Source organism: Lissotriton vulgaris, chromosome 7 (genome assembly GCF_964263255.1).
Source record: "Lissotriton vulgaris chromosome 7, aLisVul1.2, whole genome shotgun sequence".
NCBI classification, from domain to species: Eukaryota; Metazoa; Chordata; class Amphibia; order Caudata; family Salamandridae; genus Lissotriton; species Lissotriton vulgaris.
Window position 1 is genome coordinate 1,396,649,939 of NC_141695.1, and position 27,506 is coordinate 1,396,677,444.

Genomic DNA, 27,506 nt, shown 5'->3' on the forward strand with positions numbered 1-27,506 from the left:
TTCCCCATCATGCCTGCCAGTTTCGTTTGGCATGAAGTAAGCCACATATACAGGTTCAAAAGGTGAGGAAGTTACCCAGACGCTTCTGACATGCCTGACCCCCAGCAGTGAGGCGGCACGAGCGGCATAGTCTCAGGTGTTGTCTCAGGTTGCCAATTGAGCATAGGTCTACGCCTGACAGCAGCAGAATACTCACACTCCATGCAGTGACTGATTAATGTTTGGCAGGAGAAAAAATGGTGGAAGAGACCCCTTTCGCAAGAGATTCTCACACCCTGAAAAAAATTCTCGGGCTTGGGGACACTTCAATTACATTTCCAAATGAGGCCCTGCCCAACTTCTTGCAGCTCGTCACCGGGAGATCCAAATACTAAAGACCTGTAAGTAGATCACTGCCTCCACCGCCCTCCCACTCGGAGTGTCTCATTCGGTACCATGCGCAACCTACCTCCTACAGTTCTGGTTGCTGTGTGTTCCCTCTGGGGTCTTGTCTTTGGGTACAGGTTGGGTAGTTGCCGGTGCAGCAGCATTAAAATTGTATGGAGGGGGAGTGAACCAGGGACCCACATCAATTTGCTGTGTGCCACTGTGAGAAGGCAGGGGGGGGGGAGGGGTGCAAAGTTCAATGGCTGAACTCAGCGGCTTCTCCAACTGCAGCATTCAGCCGCGTCTCAGGGCCAGCGGGCCTGTCCTCAGGACCATCAAGGCCCGCCCTCTGTGGCTCTCACTGGGTCGTGGGGTTCCTTGGCATGGGTCATCTCCCCCAATGGCCCGTAAATAATTTTTCCAGTTTTGCTATAAGATCCTTCTCACAAAACAGTTTTGCTCAAAGTGGTGTAATGATGTTCTTAATGACGACTGCTGTCCCGCGTGCAACACCAGTCCAGAAACAATTGTACATTTGTTATTTTTTTGTCCCTACTATAAATCCTCAAGGAAAAAATTGATATTTCCATTGTGTAAACTCGTCGGTCCAGGCCAATACCTAGAGGTGTGAAGAATTTTTATGACTGATACTCGCAGAGTAGTGGTTTTTGGCCTGTCTAGATACTGGCATGCATTTTGGATTAGACGCATGTTAGAATTGGGGGTCTATGGTTGACACAGGTAGGTACTTGTGACAAGCAGGGACCCTCTCCTCTAGTCAGGGCAAGGGAATTACCCTCTTAAAAAAAACCCTGCTCACCCTCTAGGCGGCGTGGCGTGAGCAGTCAAGGCTAGTTCAGAGGCGATGTAAGTTAAGCATTTGTGACTACCTACAGTAACCCAGTGACAACACTACAAATGGACACCACATAAGGTTTTGTATCAAAAATAAGTTATACTTTATATAGAGTTACAAGACCAATAAACGACAAAAAGAATCCACAGTACTATCAAATATCAAGAGTTCTGGTAAAAACGGTGTAAATCAAAGTTCTGTGTGAGTCGGTAGCCTTGTCCGGCTCCAGCGTTCTGAAAGAACACAGAGTCTAACAAATCCAGCGGACCGCGGTGGTCCGGGCCCACTCAAATGTCGACAGACTCAAACACAGTACCTTTTACTTGGGGCCGCCGGCATGGATGTGCGAGCCGGTTCCGGTGATCGTCGCGGTGCAGGAAAAGAAAGCGTTGCAGGTCACTGTGTCCCTTCCGTCACGCTGCAGGCTACGGCTCATTGACGGCGTTGGTGAGCCCAGAGCTTGCGTTGTTCGGGGTGGATGTTGCTCGTTGCGGTGCTTCCAGCTTTATGGTGCGGCGTTCGAGCCGGAGTTCGGGAGCTGGCGTCGGTCAGTCCGGACAGCGGTGTGAGTCGGGCAGTGCGTCGCGAGGTGTGCGAGGCGGTGCCCAACTCCGGTGCGGTCACAGGACTCGAAGTCAGCAGCATTGACCGCGTCGGTCAGACCAGTTCAATTCTGTGTAGCGAGGCGTTGCACGTTGCGGTGTCCTTCCAGTCGGGGTGCAGGCTACGGCTCGTTGACGGCGTCAAGACGGAGTCGGTGAACGCAGAGCTTGCGTTGTTTGAGGCAAACGTTGCTCAGTGCGGTGCCAACAGGACACCGGGCCGGTCGTGAGAGTCGGTCACAGCTCCCTACCTCTGTAGCCACTGAAACAGCAGCAATTCACAAAGGCTGGTGAAGTCCACTGGTACTGGGACTTCGGTCAGGGGGCAGCTTTCTTCCAAGGCCTTGGAGATATTTTTAGCACAAGTTGAAAGCAAAGGTAAAATCCACAAAGTCCTTTCTCCTCTCGGCAGGCAGGTCACCACTGCAGCCCAATCCCCCAAGCAGCACTTCAGCTTGGGAATAGTCTCTCCTCAGTTTCTTCAAGTTCCTTCTCCTCAGCAGAGGTTTCTTCTTGTCAGTTCCAGGAGTGATCTAATTTCATGCGCTCAGGGTAGCAATACTTATACCCCAAAATCTTTTGTTCTCTGAGGGGAGAGGGGCCTGTACCCAGTTCAAGACAGTTCTGAAGCACTCTGTTTACCAGACTTCTCCTTTCCTTTCACAGCGCAGGGCAGGCACATCAGACGCCCCACAGGTGGTGGAGCCAGCATTATGGAAGGCAAGTACAGTCCTGGAGCTCTTTGTTGACAGTCTTCCTTCTCTTCTTTCAGTGTACAGGGCAGAGACATCAGACTCACCACAGGGGGTGGAGCCAGCACTGTGGGGGGGGCGGGCACAGTCATATTCAGGTCCAAGGTGCGACTCCTCCCTCCCATCTAGATGCAGATCTCCCTATTCACCACCAGGCAGCCCCAGCCTGTCTCCTGGAATTCCCCAGTCCTGTCACACACAAACCCAGACAAGAAATACACAACCTAGCAGAGGCGGGCTCAAATGGTTAGGCAAGCAAATACCTACTTTCTAAAAGTGGTATTTGCAAACACAGAATATTAAAATAAAAGTTACTAAAAGATGTATTTTATTATTCTGAGTCCAGGCATACTAAACTCGAATTTCTACCATGTTCTCCGAGTCTGCTAGGATTATAAACATGTAACAATCCAGCAGCCCATTCTAGCCTATGGAGAACAGGTAGCCTTGCAATAGTGAAAAACTAAAATGGCTAAAATTCACTATTAGGACATGCCACACACAACAGGGCTTGTCCTACCTTATACTTACAATGCACCCTGCCCTTGGGCCTACCATAGGGGTGACTAATATGAAGAAAAGGGAAGGTGTAGGGACTGGCAAGTGGGTGCACTTGCCCAGTCAGCATGACAGTACCAGACTGCATGCAGGCTCTGCAATGGCAGACCTTAGACACGTTTTACAAGGCCGTTTCTGTGGGTGGCACAACCAGTGCTGTAAGCCCACTAGCAGCATTTGGATTACAAGCCCCGGGCACACTCAGTGCACTGTACTAGGGTCTGACAAGTAAACCAAACATCCAATCAGGGAACCACTAATCAATTCATCAATTTACAGTAGGGAGAGCATATGCACTTTAGCACTGGTCAGCAGTGGGGAAGTGCCCAGAGTCATAAAATAGCCAACAACAGGTCAGAATAAATATAGGAGGAAGGCAAAAAGTTCAGGGATGACCCTGCAAAAAGGGCCAAGTCCAACAGCGCACTAAATGCACTTTATGATATATAGCATTTTTAGTCCCTGTAATTTTTATCATATTTTTATGACAATGATGTTATTTAAGATTACCTTACTTTTGCATTTTAACTCTATTGTGCTTTGTACTTTTATGATCTTCTATGATCGAAATAAAGTTGATGATGATGATGGTAGGGATGTTTACAGTCATCGTCAATTAACAACTTTGACTAGAATCTCATTACCAGGAATTGCTGGGCCCACCGTTATCACTGCCCCCAAGCCTGCTCTGCCATCACCTTTCTCCTCTTTCTGTATGCCAACATATTGAGTAACAAAATATTGTCTTGCAATAATATTACACCCAGAATATTGACTAACACAATATTGCAAAGATAAATATACATAGGTAAATATAGGTTTACTATTTTACTTCACATCTATGTTCTGTGACAATATTTATCGTCAAAGTATGAACATGTGGTGAAGAGAATAGAAAATCTATATTGTTTTACTTGTTTAAAGAGCTTCTTTTGTTTTTGGACTAGGTGAATGTAGTCAGGGCCGACAAGAATTTTGTGGACTTCATAGTTAATCCTGTCCAGCTCCTTTACTGATTGAAGAATGAGGTCTTTGTTGCCATATTTCAAGATGGGGTCTATTAGTCGGAGTGGTGGGGTTCCAGGGAAGGATTGTTGCAGGAGTGCTCGCTGTGCCTGTTCCACCAGAAAGTAGAGGGATATTCGATCTGTCGGTAGGATGGAGTGGAGACATGATTCATGGAACAATTTTGGATGTGAACACTACCTCTAGAAAATCAAGGGTCAGGTTTATGAAAGTGTCACTCAACGCAGCGAAGCAGGCCAAAAATGCTGCACTGCATTGTGTGACAGGGAGGGAGCAGGGGAGCACTATATCTACAGACATATGGCTCTCTCCTCCCCTCTCCCTAGCATTGGTGCAGAATTTTGCTGCCAAGCACCACACACACACATTTGCACCATAGTGCAATGCTGTGTGCGTGGATTTTGCATAGGATTTGTACTGGAAGGGTTGTCTTCCAGTACAAAATATTATGCTTGGACAACTAAAAAAAAACTTTGTATGTGTGATGTACAGTGCAGAACACATGCAGAATCGGAAAAGAAAAGAGAAATGTAAACATTTATTTTTTTCATGTCTGCTTTCAAGGGGAAACACCCGTTACAACGAATGCATTTCCATGCGGTGCAATCGCAACACGACTTTTACATCGCGTCCGGCTTTACAACGCATGCTTTCAGGACACATGCTACAACAGCGCAGTCACATATACATTGCTAGCGATTACATCGCTAGCGATGACAACGCGGGAAAAAAGTACCTATCTGCAGGATGGCCAAGTTAAATAAAGATGATTGTATATACCTCTAATATGAAACGCATGCTTTCAGGCGAACGTCGGACAAGTTAAATCAAGATGATTGTATAAGATACAATGATATAAAACAAGAATATATATATATATATATATATATATATATATATATATATATATATATATATATATATTTATATAAAATAAATGTTCCAATGACAGCAGCCTAATACAAGTGTAGATGGGTGGCTGCATGATGCATGCATGATGAATGGGTGGATGGATGGCTCAAAGTGTGGATGGGTGCAAGATGGGTGGTTGGGTGGATGGATGGAAAAATGGGTGGGAGGGTGGCGACAATTGGTTGTGGATGCATGATGGGTGGGTGATGGCGAAAAGTTTGGATGGGTGCATGATGGGTGGTTGGGTGCATGATGGGTGGTTGGGTGGATGGATGTATGAATGGGTTGGCGACTATTGGTGGTGGATGCATGGTGGGTGGATGGCGAAAAGTGTGGATGGGTGCATGATGGGTGTTTGGGTCGATAGATGGATGAATGGGTGGGTGGGTGGAACATTTGGTGGTGGATGCATGATGGGTGGATTGCTAAAAGTGTGGATGGGTGCATGATGGGTGGTTGGATGATGAATGGGTGAGTGGCGACAATTGGTGGTGGATGCTTGATGGGTGGGTGGATCGCTAAAAGTGTGGAGGGGTGCATGATGGGTGGTTGGGTGGATGGATGGATGGACGAATGGGTGGGGGCGACAATTGGTGGTGGATGGCTAAAAGTGTGGATGGGTGCATGATGGGTGGTTGGATGGAGAAATGGGTGGGTGGCGAAAATTGGTGGTAGATGCATGATGGGTGGGTGGATGGCTAAAAGTGTGGATGAGTGCATGATGGGTAGTTGGGTGGATGGATGGATGGATGGGTGAATGGGTGGGTGGCGACAATTGGTGGTAGATGCATGATGGGTGGATGGATGGATGGTTGTCGACAATTGGTGATGGATACATGATGGATGGATGGGTGGATGGATGGGTGGGTGGATGGATGGCTGGGTGGGAGCATGATGGATGGGTGGATGGATGCATGGATGAACAAAATTGCAAAAGTGGATGGATGCATGATGGATGCATGATGGGTGGGTGGATGGATCAATGTGTGGGTGTCGACAATTGGTGATGGATGCATGATGGATGGATGGGTGGGTGGATGGATTGGTGGGTGGATGCATGGATGAACAAAATTGCAAAAGTGGATGGATGCATGATGGATGCATGATGGGTGGGTGGATGAATCGATGGGTGGGTGGAAGGACGGATGATCCGATGGTCTTTGATTTACTATTACATCCATGCCAGGAGCTTACCCGAGGTGCGAGCATGCAAAGTGAGATAGTGTGCTTATTGTGTGTCCAGACAGAATGTCATAGGACTCTGCACTCAGTGCATGGCTGGGAGCCCTCAAGGTTTAGGCCCTGCCAGCTTTTCAGTGGTTGCCGTCACCCACAGGGGCGCTCCAAGACTTGGGTGGAGCATCAAGTTGGACGAATGGCAGCAGGATTACAAAGTTCAGCATTGGATAAAAGATGCCAAACTTTGTCTTCTTTGTGAGCCTCGTCAACAGCATGTGCAAGAAAGGGGTATAGCTGAGCCTTAGAAAAAGCACGTACCAAGATAGTGGCCTAGCCTGGGATTACTATGGGAGTTTTCAATCCAAGATGACGTGGTTTCTTTTCATATGATGTTAGTTCCTGTTTAAACCATATATAAATGAGGCACTGATGAGTACCGAATGCACCACAACACTTTGATCCCCTTATTTGTGGTTACATCTCTTGACCACTTTCTACACTTCTTGTGCTTGATTTTGCTCCTTGCATCCAAGATTCCTTTTGGATCTTATATTGGGTGCCTTGGCCTGGCTGTTGTTCTGCTCTAATGCCATGGGTAGATTGCTGCATTGCTCATCTACTTCTTTACTACATTTCGTTTTCATTCAAAAGCTGCTAGATTCCAAAGGAGGTTTTTGACCGCGTCTTTTGGCTTTTAACTGTGACTCTCTTATTGAGGCACCCGATACCTTTCAAGTCCACTATTGAGTACACAGTGGCTGACACAGGGGGTATTGAGAGGAGTAGCCCTTTGGGCAAGGAAGAAAAGAAGGGGACTGACATTTACAGAGTCCAGTCATATTACCTGCAGTATAATCCTCCACTGATTTCTTCTCTACCCGTTCTTAAAAAAACCTCATCAGTAAAGATGTTGGGACGGAATCTTAGTCTGATAGATACCCCACTTTCTAGGTGCGTGACATTATCTATACAGCATCTTTGAGCTTTCTCATCTCTATTATTAACCAGATCCTCCCTTGTAGTCTGTAATTGATTCATAGGACAAGAGGCCTCATTTACTGTCCAGAGGAACAGTGCAACCCATCAATCATCCTACCCTGCTAAACTGTGGTTCCCTTGCTCTATTTAGTGTCAGAAGAACCCCATGGTTACTGACACTGGAGCCTCGGCTGGCCCCACTGATAGTGACTCCAGACTCACGGGTCCCCCTGAACACAATGCCGAGTCATACTAGCTGTTGCCACGCCCTCCGAAGGGTGGCGCTACCGTCCCTCATTTTCCATGCCCTTATTTGCTGTGCACGGCTGGCAGACCCTGGCAGGGAAACTGCAGATTAGCTGCTATATGAATAAACACATCTCCCTTTGCATCCTTCTGTTTAATATTCATAGAAAACAAAGTCCAAATTTGGGAGCTTGTGCCCTTTCAACAAAAAGGTTTGCTGAGCGGGTGCGTTATACAGGGCGCCTGCATGGCAAACATTTAAACTGACATGATCTATGCTTCTGATGTATTGACATCTTCTCAGGTGTTACTCTGTCAAAGACACTTTGGTGAGGTGCTGTCAAGAATTCCTGTCATGCGAGGGGAGGAAAACGGTAACCAGTGAAAACGGACTACATCTCCCAGGATGCTTAGCGGTTGAGAGGTTATGTAAACAGGTGAGCTGTTACATAACTCAAGGAAAACATGCCCTATAAAGGGAGGAACCGGGAGGTACAACGCTGTCGGATATTGTGTTTACACCGACGTACCTGCTTCGTGAAGAGCAGTGTTCCGGAGTGGTGCTCCAGTAAGGCAAGAACGGAGGTAGGTCGAGTTGTTACTCCCTGGGCCGTGTCTTGCCCCATCGTCACCTGTGAAGGACCCGGAAGCTCTACCGGTCAACCATTGAGCTTCGCTTTTTGGCTCGGCTGAGTCAAAGCGCAGTGGCGCTTTTGCTGGTTGGAGTCGTAACTCCCAGCCCGACCAGAGATACAGGGACTGCCAGCTGTAACGCACACCAGGAGGTGTTTGCCGCGTTACAGACTCGGAAGTCCACAGGATCGATCGAGCGGCTGCTCTCGGTTCAGTCGTCTTGCTTTTGATTGGGGTATCGGTGACGCATCACCAGGAGGTGACTCCGCGTCCCGGTGCAGTCTGAGGAAGAGGTTGAGCGGCTGCTCCCTTCAGGTAGAGACCCCGGCTGGGTGTTTCCCTGACTCCTCGATTCTCCCCAACACTCTTCGTGCCCCTCACAGCCTACCGATTGGCATTGTCGGCCATTTCATTTCTGCCCTCTGTTGGCATACGCCGGGATCGGCGTATATGCAGAGGACGGTTAGGACCATCCGTGCTGTGGGCTGGTAACGTACTTAGCCTGGAGGATTCCAGTGACTATAACTTTTGTTTACTCTTTGTATTATTTTTGCCTTCATTAAAATAACTAACCCTTCACAAGTGGTTGCGTCCTCATTATCGTGTCTGTTAAACGATCCTGAGACGTTCAGGGCGTTACAGGTGCATACATGGCAACATTTGGATTCAGGAAAGAGGGATAACAATTTTTTTTAAAAAGCGGCAATCTTTTTTCCCCATTGGCATGCTTTTAACTGGAGGCAGCCCGGGGTAAAGTAAAATAAAACCGTTTTCAGTAGTTTTAAAGGCATTGAACTGCACCAGGAAGGCAATGCTAGCTCCAATGTGTGGAGCTGCGCATCCAGTCTATGGTAAGGGAAGATTGATCCAGGGTGTGTGTACAACAAAAAAGGCAAAGCACGCGTTGTCATGACGAGCTAGTTTAAGCGCCTGTGATGTATCATGCTTGCCAATAGGAATCTACGTATTGCCGTTGTAAATACGTGCGATGTAAAAGATGGCGAAGTGTTGGGCTTTGCGAGGTATTCACCGCTGGGTTAAAGCCCGTGATGTCATGGTGCGTTATGTATGATCATACATCCGCTTTCAAGTGGCGTTAATTTTTTTATGCAAAAACCTGTCCACTCTTGTTACTAGATAGGGTTTTGCATCAAAAAACATGGATGGTTACATGGGAATTCACAAGTATCACCTATGTAAAGTCCTCTGGAAATTGAGTAATGCAAAGCAGTGCTTCATGCTGCTTTACATTAACCTTATGCAACTTTCCAGCACAAAACAAATTTTGTTCTGGAAAGTAAATAACAACAAAAAAATGTTGGCTGGTTTGCATCCCTTTTGAGATGTAAGCACAGTATACAATGTTTGTAAATCTGGCTACAAGTTGGAAGAGATTGTTGCGCCTTGTGCAACCCTCAGCACCTTTCACCCTAGCTGCTGTTTCCCTCCCTGAGCTCTGGAGCTTCTTGATCAATCATCTGGCATAGTGTAGTGTAGCGGAAACTGCATTTTAATTGTAGGGGTACATTATACTCACACGTGCAGAGCACACCCGCATATTATCCTTTGTTGTGTTAACATGAAGTGCTAGAATTATGAAATGTATTAACCCAAATGTGATGTATTTTAGGCCAATTGAATGTAACATTGAGGAATTCACTTAGAAAGTAAATGTAACTAGCAGAAAACATGAATGTGAAGAATTTGTGTAATTTATTAAATGTGTTCATTAGTGTGTCATTTCCATGTAGGTAGAAATATTAAAGAATGTGCCTTAATTTCATATGCAACTCGTTAAGCTCATATGCAATTTTTTTTCAATGTTAGCTGAACTTGTAGGCCTGAAATGCATTTCCATGAAGGCTCTCGCTTTAGAATCAATAGTTGAGTTCATGTGTGCAGTGGATTTAGCTCTTTTTCATGCTTTGTGTTGCAGGTGGATGACGCGCCCTTGTTAGCTACAACAATGCGTATTATTAGTCAGGCAAGGAGCTAGAAGGAGCTACATCGTAAGCAAAAAACGTTAAGGAAAATTGTTGTGTTTTCACATTGGAGAAAGCCTGGGAACAAAGGTCAACATGTTGCATTTCAGGAACATTGCTACCCCATGGAAAATTACCGATGAGAACGTGTTAAGAGCGGATGGCATGACCTGCAAGGACTCTTGGGAAAATACCTGTAGTAATGCAATGTTGGAGTAGGGAAAGCGCCCACTTTTTCTCTGCCTTTGGAGAGAGAGCATCTTAGAAAGGGCTCTGTCTTGTACCTTTATGCTATCTGACCATCAATGGTGGAGAGACTTCTTAGGAAGACTCCACATGCTGACTCCTAGATTTTTTCCGAAAATGCTCAAGTAGGGATGTCATCTTAGTGTTAGGGTAGGGACAGATCAATGATTTATATACATAAACCCTTGATGCAGGAAAACTTGTACTCATGCTTTCAGATCCTCTGCATCCTATTTCTTGAATTAATTGTTTTTTTCATGTTACATCGCCTCAACTTTATTTGCAGATTTGGCTTTATGCTGATTTCGATGTATTTCTACACTCTCATTTTGAGATGTCTCTATGTCCAGTTATTTTTGCCATTGTGATAAACTAACTAACGTGGAGAAGTTGTCTGTGGTTACTATGTGTCCAGAGAAATTCCAGTTGAAGTAATTTGTGTTGTTAATGAATTCCTTTGCTCCACACTTACATGCTGCTGAAAAGAGCCATTGGATTATGATTCTAGAATAGGTCCAAAATGTATTGGCCCAGCCGTTCTAGTGGCTTCCAGAGTTCTGCCTTGGTGACCCGGCAGGCAGGATTGGGGAGGTCATGGTGGCGGAGTGCCACATGCACCCCCATCTCTTCCATTTTGGTTTATCAGGCTAGTCTGGAGAACTGTATGGCATGCAGTATGATGTTGGTATTAAAGTGTGTGCCCTTTGCAAAGTCTAGGGCAGGCTTCTCCAATGAGTAGCTCGGGAGCCATCAGTAGCTCTACAGCTACCTAGATGCAACTTTCTTGTATGCAGTCCAACCTACTAAATGAGAAGCTTTTGCTTAATTAGTTGAATAAATATATGTACACAAAATATTAAAAGTGTGTATTTGAGATGAGAATGGTGCATTTTCAAAACTTATAACATCATACTTCGGGAAAAAGGGTTGCAATTCCAAAATATATTTACAGCTGATTATTCAGTGGCAAGCGTTATGTTGGGAAGACCTATGAATAATACTATTACTTTGGTGCCAGAGGGAATGCGGCTATGATTGTTATGTATGGCCTATATCAAGGCTTTCCACATTAACAAAGCCTTTTCTTTTTACATTACAGCTGACACTCCGGCATGATTCACTGATGTGATTACTGATGGTAATATTGCATATGGTGGACACTAATGTGATCTTGCATGATGAGGTTACATTACACCACTATTAGTAGTAACTCTAGATGATTTTCATTGAACAGAAGTAGATTTTATTAGAGAAAAGGTAGGAGACCTCCGGTGGCGTGGTGCTGGGCTCTGCCCGTGAATCTGCTCCCATCGTTAGAATGTTAGTGAATGTGTCCAGTTTGAAGCATTCCCCATCATGCCAGTTTCGTTTGGCATGAAGTAGGCCACATATACAGGTTCAAAAGATATGGAAGTTTTCAGGCGCTTCTGACATGCCTGACCCCCAGCAGTTGTGCGGTACGAGTGGCATAGTCTCAGGTGTTGTCTCTGGTTGTCAATTGGGCATAGGTCTATGCCTGACAGCAGCAGAATACTCACACTCCACGGAGTGACTGTTTAATGTTTGATGAGATGTATCAGGAGGAGAACAAATGGTGGAAGAGGCCCCTATCGCAAGAGAGTCTCATACCCTGAAAAGATTTCTCTGGCTTGGGGGACACTTCAATTACATTTCCAAATGAGGCCCAGTCCAACCTCTTGCAGCTCGCCACCGGGAGATCCAAACTCTAAAGACCTGTAAGTAGATAACTGCCTCCACCGCCCTCCCACTCTGAGTATCTCATTCGGTACCATGCCCAACCTACCTCCTACAGTTCTGGTTGCTGTGTGTTTCCTCTGGGGTCTTGTCTTAGGGTACAGGTTGCGTAGTTGCCAGTGCAGCAGCATTAAATCGAAGGGAGGGGGAGTGAACCGGGGACCCACATCAATTTGCTGTGTGCCACTGTGAGAAGGCAGGGGGGTGAGGGGTGCAAAGTTTAATGGGCCAACTCAGCGGCTTCTCCAACTACAGCATTCAGCCGCATCTCAGGGCCAGCATGCCTGTCCTCAGGGCCAGCAAGGCCCGCCCCGTGGCTCTCACTGGGTTGCAGGGTTGCTTGGCAAGGTTCATCTCCAAAAGGGGTCTCCTTCCTGTAGCGGCAGCTCTGTCTCTCAGTCCAAAGTCTTAAAGCCGCTTGGACTGCAGAAAGACAGCCCTTCCTAATCAGATTCTGTCACTGGCAGCTGTTGCTCTCTTGGCTTGGGGTGGTTAAGGCCAACCAGGCCTGGAGTTTTTTAGTCTCATTGCCATCTTGAGACTGATATTCATTGTGGGCCTAGGAGACTCTGTGGCTTCTCTCCGTCATACGGGTTCCTCCGATAGATCAGTGCTGATAATATTTTGCCCTCAGTCAGCCAAAGTTGACCTTGGTGCTTGAACCAAGTGTTTTGTGTCAGTGAAGCCAGAATGATGCAGGATCTTAGGCGCCAGGCATGGGGCGTTAGCAGAGTACATCCAACATCGTGCGCTGCACGCTATGTCCCTCTGCATATAATTGATCTTATTCCAATATGCCCATTCTTTGGTTTAAGTGAACTGCGAGGCAGACATTTTTGATTTTTGCCAGTATCCTCATACCAAACAACAGGCATTTAAAGTTATAGACCCAGGAATGGAAAATAACTATGTGGAGCAGGAAATACCACGTCAAAATCAGGGTTTTCTCTGATTCCAAGGACTATTCTGCTGACATTTCTCAGCTGCTTGAAGTTGGTGGTAAAATAGAGTAGCAGCTGTTGTGGGCTGGAGGGGAGGCAGGGGTTGGGGAGGGTGTCCGTGAGCAGGCCTTGCTGTGACCTCTCTGGAGGGAGTGCTGTCTCATCCCCCGTGGAGGTGCAGGGAACAGACAGGAGATTGTGCTCACAGGCCCGAACCCCTGCTCTGCTGTGAATAAGAGAATGGCTCTGCCATATTCACAATGAGAGTCTACATGGCTGAGTGTTATAGCGTTTTGGTTGCACCATCCTTTAATTAAGTTTGACATACTTCTGCCAATTTAGCCATTCAAGGCACGTCCCTGGAATATCTTAGATAATGAAAGCCCTTCATCGACTTTCGAAACATCTGTGATCAACATCCACCTTGCCTTCTGATAAAGAATCACTGTTCCAGGTTTCCACAGGTTGTCTTATAACAGCCTTTGATAAGGCACTATCTAGTTCTGTTTTCAGGTCCAAATCTTCAAAAGCCAAGCAGTGATTCACCCCCATCTTAAAAGCAAAAATATTCCTCAACAGGATTCTGAAAATGTACAATATTTCGAACGTAACCTTCATTTTGTTAACAATAAAAAGAAGCAGTCCTAAAAACTGTCATTCACGCAGCAAGACGCTGGGTCCTTCCTGAAAATTATGACCGCCACACACCCCCTATCATATCTTGATGATCTTATTCTAATACTCCATACAGCTCATAAAACCAAGTGCCCAGGATATAACAAAGTCATCATCTACTCACTAGAAGGGGCTTTCTATTCCAAAATCTAAGACAAGTCTCCAAACTGCCCTTCATTGAAAGAGTATAGTAAAAGCTTGTTTCCCCGCAAATTTTGTCTCACATTAAAAAAAATTATCTGCTAAATTCATCTCAGTCTCAATCCATTCTAAAGGCTTCATTAAAAACAGCAACTCCTGAAGTAATCCAAACACTTTATGCATACTAGATAGACCGAGGTAACACCTACTTTTGGTCCGATTGGATTTACCAGCAACACTCAATGCAACTGATATGATCCTTTACTCAATATCCCATCCTATGGAATGGGGATGGAAGGCAAGACCTGAAATTGTGTCATCCATTATCTCATTGCATTAAGATCACCCCTGCCTGTAAACGTCAACCCTGGAACCACTTGACCCAAAGCTACAAGAAAACGTGATTGTCACATATCTAAAAAGGAATTCCACAATAACAATATAATACTCCTTTAATTCATAGAATCCCTACCTCCTTGTCAAAAAATGTCCAGAAATATACTAGGACTCTGGCTTGTCATCCATACTTATTCTCTCTGCCAAGACATTTGGCTTTATCATTAACTGAAAGCTACCTATGGTATCTGACATAATCAAACACACAAAAACTGTATCAGTCACCTAACTCAAACCAACCATTCCTCCCTCGGACTGTAATACTAACGCAAAAGTCTTGGTTCTCTCACAAGTAGAAGGCAAAAATCGTAATCTGGTTGTTATATGATGCTGCCAGCATCTCTCAACCCCAATCCGCATGATGGAGTTCGCCTTATTAAAGGCAGCAAGGAATCAGACAACCTCAGTCCTGTTACAGGAAACTTCTGCTGCTTCCCTTTGAAGCTAGATTCCACTTCATAATGGAATGAGTTATTGACACTGCAGTACACTCTGGTTTACTCATTAATTCGAAAGGCTAACACTTTATCACAAGTGGATAAATAAACACAAGACGTAAACTATACTTATTCCTAGAAATTCTGAAAGCTAAAAACCAAGCAGAACTAACCATTTACCTTCCAAGCGCCAAACCTTAAGAACCATTTACCCCTGGATCTCAGATTCATCTCTAAACTCTTCTCCTTCGGGAAACCCCTGAAAACAAAATATTCACAAGTTCTCTTAAAGATTAACAATCAATTGAAAGTTCACTAAGCTGCAATAACTCTGTTATTGAAGTTCATGTTTCATGCCTAGCTCTCAATTGCCCTTACGGCTAGGTCTGCTCTTTGTAAATAACTTTCATAAATTAATAAATATCAACAAAAAATAAAAAATTACAAAAAGATTTTTTTCTACACCTTCACGTGAAACTAGGGTGTATCACTATCAGTCGATAATAGGGAAAGAATATAGTCCTAAACCCAGTACCAATCAATCAATCAAATGACTTTATTTCGGATACTTTAGATCATAAAAGAGCAACACAAAAAAGGCAAACAATTATAAATAACACAGTATATACATATTTCATAGAACAGCCATCTCTTAAACATTTTCATCTATTAAACACATTAAAATAGCAGTATGTGAAAAATAAAGCTCCTTTGTAAAATGTTAACATTTACACCGGTAAATGCATTCAAATAACCGCATGCGGGAAATAAAACTCCTTCACAGAAAGCTCTAGCAAGAAAAAGTCAACAGTCCAACTAGATAGCAGCATACGAAAAGTTAGCTCCACAATTAAAGCAAAAAAAAAAGCTAATTTATACATGCTTTGTGCATCTTATCCACATTGCCATTAAGAACTTAGCCAATCAAAAGACCCCAATCTGGCTTGTGTCAGTTTGTAGTATTCTGAACGCCTCCTTGTTCTACATAATGCCCAGATTCCTACAAAGGGGAACAATTCACGTTGTACGAACCCGTTTCTAAAATCGACAAAAGAACAGTACATGGATGAGAGAGTCAGAACCCTTCGACAGCTCGTACAGAGATAATTAGCAATGACCATTTTTTTGCCACTTCTTAGTGATTTTTAGGGCTCGCCTATCCCATTCCACAAGGAATGGATAGGGGAGAATTTTAGTGGGCAAAATAAGTTCTCAAACCATCGGGGATTTCGTACAGTTCACGTGAACACAAGCACGCGCTTTTCCCTCGGAGAGCTTCACTTCAAAGGGCTCCCCCGCCCACTGCTTCACACCTTCACGGCCGCCAGGCCGTGTCTCCCATTTCTCCTCCCCCGGCCCACTGCTTCACACTTCGTGGCCGCCAGGCCGTGTCTCGCATTTCTCCACCCTCCCTCCCCACAGCAATGCCAAGAGCTTGTTTCTCCATTTTATTTCTGTGCTCAGACACTGCCCAATAATCGGTGGAGGCTGCATTTTTCGCTAGCACAAGCGAGGTCATTCCCTTTCAGGTCTGAAAGGGGCATACGTTTGAGCAAATGGGCATGATGTAATTTGCATCCTATATTCATCCATAATCTCATCTGTCCTAGTGCCGAATCAAAAAAGCATACACATTTTTCTCTATCTATAACAATTGTGTGCGTTTTCTGAGTTGATAAGGCATTTGTGACCATTGTGGGTTAGGTAGGCAGGCGCGGAGTAGGTAGTCGTGTTTCTTTTTGGGATTAGAGTCAGGAAGATACTAGGCAATCTGGTAGGCCTCCCATGTTTAGTGCTCACCTCGTATGTTTACAGATACTTTTAAAAGGTTTTCATCTCTTCCACCTCCTTCCTTTCCATCTTCATAACTGTAAACTGGCCCAGCAAACGAAGGAGATTTTCAGGCAGCCACAGCCTTCAGCCGCCAACACTTACAGAGCGGGTACTTTTTGGAGGGAAAGGTGAGTGCATGTCTCAGCTGCTTAATGCAACTGGCAGAACATGCTGGGATACAGGACATCCACCCTTCTCCTATGGGGCAGCAGCAACCCGTGCATTTCATGTCCGTGTGCTTTCTTACTGCCAACGTTTTCTCACTTCTTTTTTAAACAAATAAATCTAATTACATGCTTGAGTGTATTTAAAAAAAAACTTTGTCAGAGCAAAAGGACAAATCTAAAACCATTTAATTAAGACATTAATACAACGAGTTTTGTGAGTGGAGAAGCACAACGCACGGAGTAGACATCGCCCCTCTGATCGGGGTGTAGTAATTGAAGAGTAGCGGTATAACAGGATGGTGTCTTGTGTGCTCCGAGGGCCAGAAACAGAAAATTCAGTCTATGCAAATATGTTACTACGTTATGTAATTACACCGAGATGTGCAGATTGTAATTAGATATTGAACAGGAAACCATCACTAGGGCGAGAAAAACCTTATCAAAGGCTCTAAGCAGCCTCCTTACAAAGCACAAGCTCGGTCTGGATATCCATTTACCAACCCATATGCAAGCAGCAGCCCTCGCCAGCTTTGAGTGTGAAATTAATGATATTTGGACAGACTGCTTTTAAGCAAACAGCGGACCGCTTCGATTTCCTTGCATAAATGTAGTTACGGTCTTACGCCTGCAGGTGGTGCCACCTCATTTAAAATAAGCCACTGGACATGTATTTGAAGTGTGCTTCGTTCATATTGCCCCTAGTGAAACCATTACTAATGCTGGTTAGGGGACGGAGGGCGGGAGCGGGTTTGAGGCATGGATGTAGATGCAACAAATTGCCTGGGGCAACACAAGTGACATCTGCTTGCTTTCACCCTGAACGACAACACAGGATTGATAATCCCTTGTTCCACCTCGCCCACCCCCCCAATACTTCCTATTTGAAGAATAAAAGCAAGGGAGTAGCTAGAAAACAAAAATACCCCACACTTTTAATCAAATCTCTAAAGACAGCAAATGAGAGAAACAGTGAGCCGAACAGTTCTCATATTAGTTCTCTTTACCTCTACATCCTCCAATCAATCCATTTATCCTCCCACCCTTCTATCTATCTACTCCTGGATCCTTTGCCCCATCCTTTAATTTATTGACATTTCTTCCACCCATCAAACCATTCATTTATTCACCCATTATTTCGCTCATACCTCCTTTCACTCATCTATCCACCAGTCTTTTCACCATTCCATCCATTCAATGATCATTCCCAGCACATATCCAATTTCCATCCTTTCACTCTTCTATTCATTTATGCTATCAGCCGATTGTTCAACTTTCCATCCACCTACCCATCTGTTTAACTTTTACCCTTGCTTCCAACCTTTTGTTAATTGATAATTTTACCTCCTGTTTCAAACTTTCATCCTTCGACCGTTCATCCGTGCACCCGTTCTTAGTTGTTTTCACACTTTCTTTCACTTCTCCTTTCAGTTTTCCCTCCTTACTTTTATATTTCATTCCTTGTTTCCTTCCTTTACTTTTCTTTTCAACCTTCACACCTTCCTCCTTTCTATTTCTTAGCTACCAAAATATTTCCTTTTTTAAAAAACTTTTTAAAAATCTTATTTCAACCCCTTTCCACACGTGCCTCCACTCACTCTGCTTTCTGGTAATTGTTTTGTTTTTAGAATTATGTTTTCATAATTTCTTGTTCCCTCTCCTTTCCAGAACTTGCCACCCCTAGCAGTTCTTGACCTGCAACTCAGCCCTGCCCTTCCCAAAGATCGTTTTATGAGTCTTTGTCTGCAAGCATAAGAGGCCAACTATAAAAACAATCAATATTTATGTGGGACGCAAATTAGAAGGTCATGGGGTGCATTGTCTACCCCCACTTAAGTGGGGGTTCTCTACGCCACTGGATGAAAGTAACAGGATATACCTTTCGACCCTGAATGACCTCGTAGTGCTGCCACTCTGAGCCTCTTCTCAGCAGCCTCCTCTTTGCTGCTGAGGGGTTCGGAGAAGCTCCAAGGGTGGAAACCATTGCAGGTAAACTTCCAGAGACTAGGCGACACATGGGCCGTACTGTTGTAATCTGTCAGAGTTACTTAATTCCCATATGCAATGTATACAGTTGGTACATTCCCAGTACCCCTCTCCCTCCCCACACCGTGGACTTTCCCACCTTGGAATGTTTAATTAAATTTTTTACCAGCTTACATTAGGAATATATATTTGTTCAAACTCAGGGTTGAAATAACCCTTTTCTCTCTTTTCATTAACATACACCACAGCAAGAACTGAAAGGGTTAACTCCTCCAGCTCCGTCCACGCTCCCGTGCTCACAGCCGGCTCTATTTAGTTTCCTCCCCGAGGCTGTCTCCTCCAGCTGTAATTGCCTTAATTAACTTCCCCCATACTGGCTCCTCCTCGCACTCAGCGCAGGCAGCCGTAGCAGCAGGAAATGCTCGCTCTCCGTTCCCGGGCCTTCATTCAGTGACCTGGGTTCACCCTAAAATATTAAGTAAATCTGCCGCCTCTTCTAAAAGTGTGGCTCCGAACACTTGAGCCCACCTGATCCTTTATCACTTGCCTTTAATAGATTAATCAGCTCTGATTTTCGAACCTGAACAATACAGCTGTTTTTCAAGATACTGGCATTTTAATTCAGCCTTCCCAGTAAGTACCCCTTTACTCTACGCTGCCCGCGACTAGCTTTCTCACGGAGACCCCACTCACCTGATTTTAATTGGTGCTTTTTCCTTCCTTCCCAGTCTCTATCTCTAACTAACGTGAAGTCTACTGTAGAGCTCCATAGACTCTTTTCATTTGATGCTTAATCATACCGCAAAAACACCTGAGTATGTCTCAGATCTGTTAGTCTCATTGTTATGCGCTGTACTCCATCCATCCCCCCACTCCATCCATCCATCCCACTCCTTCCATCCATCCCCCACTCCATCCATCCATCCATCCCCCCCACTACATCCACCCATCCATCAATCCCACTCCATCCATCCCCCCACTCCATCTATCCATCCCCTCCATCCATTGATCCCCCCACTCCATCCATCCATCCATCCCACTCCATCCATCCATCCATCCCACTCCATCCATCCATCCCACTCCATCCATCCATCCCCTCCATCCATCCATCCCCTCCATCCATCCTCCCACTCCATCCATCCCCCCGCTCCATCCATCCCCCCACTCCATCCATCCCCCCCACTCCATCCATCCATCCCACTCTATTTATCCATCCCCCCACTCCATCCATCCATCCATCCATCCGTCTGTCCCACTCCATCCATCCCCCCACTCCATCCATCCCCCCACTCCATCCATCCAACCATCCATCCACCCCACTCCATCCATCCATCCATCCATCCCAATCCATCCATCCATCCTACTCCATCCATCCATCCCCCCACTCTATCCATCCGTCCATCCATCCCCCCACTCCATCCATCAATCCCCCCCACTCCATCCATCCATCCCCGCACTCCATCCATCCATTCCCGCACTCCATCCATCCATCCGCGCACTCCATCCATCCATTCACCCGACTCCATCCATCCCTCCCCGCCCCACACTCCATCCCTCCCCCGCCCCACACTCCATCCCTCCCCCGCCCCACACTCCATCCCTCCCACGCCCCACACTCCATGCCTCCCCACACTCTATCCCTCCCCCGCCCCACACTCCATCCCTCCACCGCCCCACACTCCATCCCTTCCCTGGCCCACACTCCCTCCCTCGCCCACACTCTATCCCTCGCCCACACTCCATCCCTCGCCCTCTAGCCCTGCCTCTATCTCTCACCCTGCCTCTATCTCTCGCCCTCCCTCTATCTATCTTTCGCCCTCCCTCTATCTATCTATCGCCCTCACTATCCATCGCATCACCACAGCATCACTCAGGGGCACCACAACATCACTATGCGCTACCAGAGCATCACTGAACACCACAGCATCACTCGTCGCCGCCACATCATTCAGAGCCACCACAGCATCAATCTGTGCAACCATTCAACAACAACTGATTCAAATATGTTCTCTCAATGTTTCAAACTTTATTATAAATGTCACAAAAAAATGTTAATAATTCACTTCTGTTCTTGTATTTTCATCACAATAAAATACACTAAACATAATCTTCCAAAAAGTTATTTGCAAAAGTTTAAGCTATTGCCATTATAAATTACAATAACTTTTATTTAAGTATTAAATATTGAAAAAATACAACCCATTGTTATTTTTAATAATAACCCCTCCCATGCTTGTGACGGAACCGTTCCGTCACGAGCCTCGGGTGGGCTGTGCTGGTGACGGAACGGTTCCGTCACGGCCCGCTCGCCGCGAATTCCGCGCCTGCGCTGACGTTCTGAAGAGCGGGCGGGCCGTGACAGAACCTTTCCGTCACAAGCAAAGCACAATCTTTTTTCAAGTGTGCTTTAGTCCAGCTTATAGCCCAGAAGGGATGCCTGAGTTTAGAGGGCTAGGAAACAGAAATTGCAGTGCAATACTAAAGCGCACTTGATAACAGATTTAATTTTGATGATGAAAGGCCTCCTTTCCGAACTTCAACTCCTCCGGTCACATACAGTACAATAGTGCACTCTTCTGCAGGGAATTTGTTGACTTGAGCTACCTCCCTGAGGTCCATTTCACACTGACCCAGTGATGTACACATGATTTCACAGTGCCTATTTACCTTCTGTCCAAAATAGCATGTATGAATACCTATTTTGAAAACTGTTTGAAGACTGATGTTTAAAGATTCTCTTGATTGGAGGACTAATTGCGCCAATCAGTCGGAGTCTCCTATATATTTCTGCATCATGTTGATGACCTCGTTTGAAATAATCCAAGAGCAGGGGTTGAAACATCGACAAAAACATTATATGTGGACTGTTTTTCAGGAAACTCATGGTGGCTATCAACACTCGCTTAGCGGGAATAAATCTCTAACACTCTATTATCCCTATCAGCCACAAGTATATATATTTCCGTACATAGCACATATACACTTTCTGCACTTATAGTCACTTTCACTGCGCCGTCACCCCCTTTTTTAGGAGCACTTTGTGTTCGATATAGAAAATATACGTTTTACTTCTCACTGTTAACAATCAAAGAAAAGGTTGCTAAAATAACATAAAAAGATAATGTAATGCTAAGTTATTTGTGTTAGAGGTGTTTGTATCGCCTTCTTGACACTTTGCTGTGGAAGTCAAGGGCTACACTTTCCCCATAAGGACCAACTTTTTGTTAAAAATTATCTGGCCCAGGTCCCTGGGTTACTGGGTTGCCCCTTTTGTTTCAGAGGATGACTATCTGGGCTGTGACCCAGAGGATTTTCACTCTGTCACTGGAAGATGTAGCTTACACCAGGGCCTTTCCCACTCTATTGTCCTGCTAGCCAGCCAGGCATCACTCCCAGTGGTAAAGGAGCTGCCCCAGAACCGGTTTTGAGTGACCACAAGGGAGAGTTTTACCATTTTCATTGCAACACCTTTGGGTGGGCGCTGGGAGCTCTGCATTGGGGAAGAAAGGTTCTGTCATCCTGGTTTTAGGTAGAGAAGGACAGGGTGGGATAGACTGTAGGAAAACACACATACCTTGGTGCGCAGTTAGGTAGGATCACCACTGGGAACTTTTACCCTGTTTACTAATGAGTGGCCAGGAGTTTCCCCCATAGCTGGGGCTTGGCATAAAGGTGGCACCACATGTACCCTCTTCAGAACACTGCTAGTTCTGTGGAAGACAGAAGAAGGACTGCACCTGCTATTGTGGCCTGTGAGGAGAACCCTAATGGCTGGACCTGCTCCCACTTGTACTTAGGACCAAGAAGTGGACTTCAGTTGCCTGACTTCTTTTTAAGCTACAGGGACAGAGAAAATGCAAGAAGTAAATTTTCCTGAAGAGCCCCGTTGAACACTTTCTATTAGACCTGCCCTAGACCCCGCAGGTAGCGTCTATCAGAGTAGGTCCTGACACCTAATTGATGTCCCTAAAGTCCTGGGGCTCTTAGATAAGTGTCAGAGTGTACAACTTCTGCCTAAACCTAAACGTTTGGACTTAGAAACTTTTTCAAGATGTTTGGGCTGGAGAACCAACGAAGGACCAGAACAAACCAAAGTCAGTCTGCTGAAGGTGTGTTGCGGATGGGCTGAAGATTCAAGTTGCTTGTGCTTGGAGCTTTTCCACAGCAGGAAATCTGTTTCAGCTGTTTTTTGCAGAAAAGGTATCCTGCCTCGAGAAGCCCTATTTAGCTACAACTGGAGGAATCGGAGCTTCAGAAAAGTGACTAGGTCTGGAGGTAGAAATCTTCACCAGGCGAAGGTACCACAAGTATCCGGCAGATGATGGAGCTACCTTTGCACAGCTTTTGCATTTCTCCTGCTTGGAGCTTTTTTTAAAAAAAGTCAATGGTTTCCCCGGGACTTCGTCTGATGGCTATCTGGCCTTGTGCAACCTATCTCCGCCTCAGCCAGCTGCCTTGTACGGTTGAGGATTTTTTACTTCAATTTCAGAGACTACGTAAAAAAGTAAAACTTATGACCAGGATGAACTGGGTCTCTGTATTCACATCATGGTCTCTGTATTCACATCATGGTCAGCCTTAAAGCTTCCCCTTGTGCCAATCAAGCACAACCAGATGACCACTGTTGGTGCATAAAGCTTTTTATCTAAACGTTTAAAAATTCATATCTTTGGTTCCCCTTTTTGGACTCTTGTGGTTTTGGTGTCATGTTGTTCATTAACATATGTTCTATGTTTATAAACTGTGATGCCATTTTTATTGTGTTGCATTCTCAACTTTTTAACCGTTTTGGTACTTATAAATGCTTTATACATTTTCTTAAGTTAAGTCTATCAGCTCTGTGCCATAGCTACCAGGGGTTGAGCTCATGTTTAAGTTACTGAAACCATCACTAGACCAAAAAGTAACAGTAACATTATTACTTGTAGTAGACTATCGTCTTCTCCAACTAATAATCCACTTTCTCTCAATATTCCATAAATCTCCATTAGCAATTAACTCCTTCTTGTAGATGTCAGAGATGCTAAGACACTTTGTCGAATTCGGCGGACTCAAAAAATCTGACCACTAACTTATTCACAAAAGTTGCATAATTTATTTGATCATGTCCTGAAATTAAAACACACCGCCACCGGTCGCTGAAGTTTTTCTTTGCAACCCCTTCCACTGGCCCAATCAGTATATAAATATGTATAGTCAAGATATATAGCTTTGGTGTTAACAATAGGAAATCTGTACTTACCCATATGTGCTTACTGTATGTCTGCAGCCATGACTTGTAGGCGGTGAACACAGTTTGTGCTCTTTGGCAGCACCCTATTACCAATGCTCTTGCAACAATGTTGTCAGGGACTGTCATGTGCCCATGCTCTGTAGGCACAGGCCATGGCTTTTGGCCACAACTTATGCCCAGTAACCCACTCACACATGCCCACTGGACACAGCCCAGGACTATGCCTAAGGACACAGGACACAAGCCGCCTGCAGCTATATCCTCTGGCCTGTACCACTGCACTAAGTGCATGTTTAGCGCATGACATGACCTTTATCCACCTCCTGTGTGCACTACCCCTGTAGCTGAGCAGAATATATGGCCAGTCCCAAGTGGCACAGTGAACAAGGTGTAGGCTTTGGGCACACCCTGTGCTCCACATCGCTGTGCTTTGAATGTTTCATGTCAAAGACTCCTGCTACCAGTGCCCCTTGACCATGGCTGGGCAGCTCGTGACTACGTGACACAAGACGCGACCTTCTGTCACAGCCTGGAACCAGTACTCCAGCATTCAATAGCCTGCTCACTGTGCAGGGTGGGGTATAGATTACTCAGTGCTCAGGGCGGTACAGCTCTTGCTCGAGATGTTAAGACAGATGCAGGTTACTTTTTAGTCTCAGGTTACTGACCAGGGTGGAGGAAAGTGTGGCAGCTGCGATGAGCTTATTTAGAATTTGGTTACACTGACAAACAATACATCTCACTTTAGACATTGTTTACAGCTGTAAAGCAGCAAGAACTACTCTCAACTCTTGCATGTTTTGGCACAGAACATAACAGAAAAAATACCTGCAGGCTCATTCTCAATATGTAGATAAGATCAAGTAAATGCAGTTTCAATGTTCACCATGGGTCCCTTGATGACATGTTAGTTTGGTCAGCCTGGTTACACTTGCGTGGGTCATGAACCATGCATCCATTCCATGAACCCAGCATCATAACTTACCCTTCCCAGCCATGTACTTTTCAAGGTATTCTGCCCAGGTACCAGGCTCTGGGTGCAGCTGGTTCATCCGATCAAAATGATAATAGGAGACTGCCAGATCCTTTGCATTTCGCGCCACATAGACCACCTAAATAAAGAAAACAAGTTAGTGTAACCCTCTACTTTGAATTTGTAGGGCCAGCCTAAATCATCCTGATTCTCACAAAATGTGAAAACATAAAGAGGCAGAACAAATAAAATATGAATGCCACTGTCCAGTACCATCAACATGCCACCAGCTGACCTTCTTTCGGGTACAAATGTATTGATTTCCTTTTTTTAATTTTAACAATCTTTATTACACATTTTTATTAGCTTTACATTTTACACCCCCCCCCCACCCACCTCCCCCCGCGAGACCAGGTTGCAATTTATACAGTCAAATATCAGTAGATACACATTACAGTTCAATCATTTTCTGAAAAAAAGAAATAGATACAAAGAAAATAAAGGAAAAAAGAAAAAGAAAAGGAAAACAAAAAAACAAAAAAAAAAAGAAGGGGAGGAGAGAGAAATACATTAACGAGAAATAAAAATAAAAGAAGACCTCATGCGTCTAACAAGATATTACTATATCAAGTATCTCCCATTGTTCCCCCTAATCATTCTCTTTGATCCATTCGAGAAGGGGACCCCATATCTTCAATCCTCTTCTATGAGTCTTATAGCCTTTATTCCTATAGATGGCAACTTCAAGGCTACATGTCGCCAACAGTCTGGCCCTCAACTGTATATATGATGGTGGTATCGTATCAAGCCAAGCTGATGCAACACACAGCCGGAACACCCCAATCGCGACAAAAATTAACCCTTGTATCTGTTTTGGCCTAGCGCTGTTTTATACCCCCAGCATGACTTCTGCTGTTGTAATGTTTACCTCATGGTGAGCTATCTCTGTAAGAAAGCCTGATATTTTGGCGATTAAATTAGTTAGCAAGGCACAGGAGGCAAACATGTGGATAATATCTGCCGCTGGGAATGCACAACGTGGGCAGGTTGTACCTTTCCCAGTTCCCCATTTAGCTATTTTAGATGGAGTATAATACAATGAGAAAAAGTTCTTATAGTATTGTGCTTGAAGCCTAATGGACGTAAGGCATGAAAGTGACATTTCATATGAATATGCCACACTTTGGGTAGAGAGTCCGAGTTTAGTCTGCCATGCCACTATGTGTTTGTTCATGTCATCTGGTAGCAATGCATTCAGAGCCCCATAAATCTTACCAATTTATAGGGGTATTCCCCTATTTAGGTTTCCTATGAATGCACACGATTGAAATTTGATTCGGCCACCCCCTTTCTTCAATAGGAAATCTCTCACTTGAAGAAATTTAAAGAAGTCCTTATTAGTAATATTGAATTCTAGTTTTAATTCGTCAAATGATTTAAATCCATTATTCGAAAAAAAACAGCCAAGCTGAGTGATCCCCAGATCCTTCCATTTCTTTATATAGTTATCATGAAATATCTCTGGAAGATCTGAGTTCTGATTCACGGGAGTGTAGTAAGAATAGCGACCTAGTCCTAATAGCTTTTTAACATCCCCCCAAACTTTGCTAATATTATTGATGGTCTTAAATTTGACTTTTTTAAAATACCCGTCATTAACATGTCGCCATAGGCATCCAGAGGCCCCTTCTCCCAGAATAAGTTCTTGTGGTGTTAATATATTGCTGCTTCCTGTGTTACCAGTTATAAGACTCAAGCTATACCTTAATACTGCGGCCCAATAATATAACTTGAAGTTGGGGAGCGCCCAACCTCCACGTTCTCTTGAGTTAGTGAGCCACCGCAATGCCCTACGCGGTCGATTATATCCCCAAACAAACCTAGTAAACAATGTATCTATATTTCTAAATACCTGTGGAGAAAATTCTAAACAAATAGCCTGAAAAAATACAAAAACGTAGGTAAAAACAACATCTTAACTACGTTAGTTCGACCACCAATAGTTAGGTGTAGATTGTTCAATCTGGTCAGTTCTTTTTTGGTGCGTTGTATTAGCGGATCTATATTAATACTGATGATAAGCTCTATAGTAGCACAGATGCTAACCCCTAAATAAGTGGCCTTTTCAGTTACTCTAGAGTCACTCATCATAATCTTGCAATTCAACACAATCTGTGTCTTGCTTGCATTCAATTTATACCCAGAGGCTTTACCAAAGAGTAATGCTTCGGCTTCTATCATATTTATAGCATTTATAGGGTCCCTGTGACAATGGCGATGTCATCAGCATATCCTAGACATTTTGTATCTATATCACGCACTCGGATAGGAGGGATTAATACATTATTTTCCAACCTCCAAATAAATGTATCTATATAGATAGCAAATAATAGGGGTGAGCAAGGACACCCTTGTCTTGTTCCCCTGGTAATAATAACATTTTCTGACAGCATCCCATTGATCAAGACACAGGCCCTAGGGTTTATATACAACTGTTGAATTGCAGTTATAAACTTCTCACCGATACCACAATTTGCCATTGCCTCCCACAGGAACTTCCAGGAGACCCTATCAAACGCCTTCTCCGCATCTAGCAAGATTAGCGCCATAGGGTCTCCTGTAGTTCCCGTATAGTC

The 27,506-nt window shown here is 44.7% G+C and overlaps 1 protein-coding gene across 2 annotated transcripts in view; it reads right to left on the bottom strand.

Annotated features, from left to right (window-relative positions):
* The window catches only part of LOC147705710 (sulfotransferase 1B1-like), a 400,304-nt gene that overhangs the window by 45,164 nt on the left and 327,634 nt on the right, over positions 1–27,506 (bottom strand). For both annotated transcript variants that reach the window (XM_086932137.1, XM_086932139.1), the window contains one exon: positions 24,883–25,009. In XM_086932137.1, the coding sequence (XP_086788263.1) occupies positions 24,883–25,009 (127 nt within the window). The remainder of the gene's footprint in view (positions 1–24,882; positions 25,010–27,506) is intronic.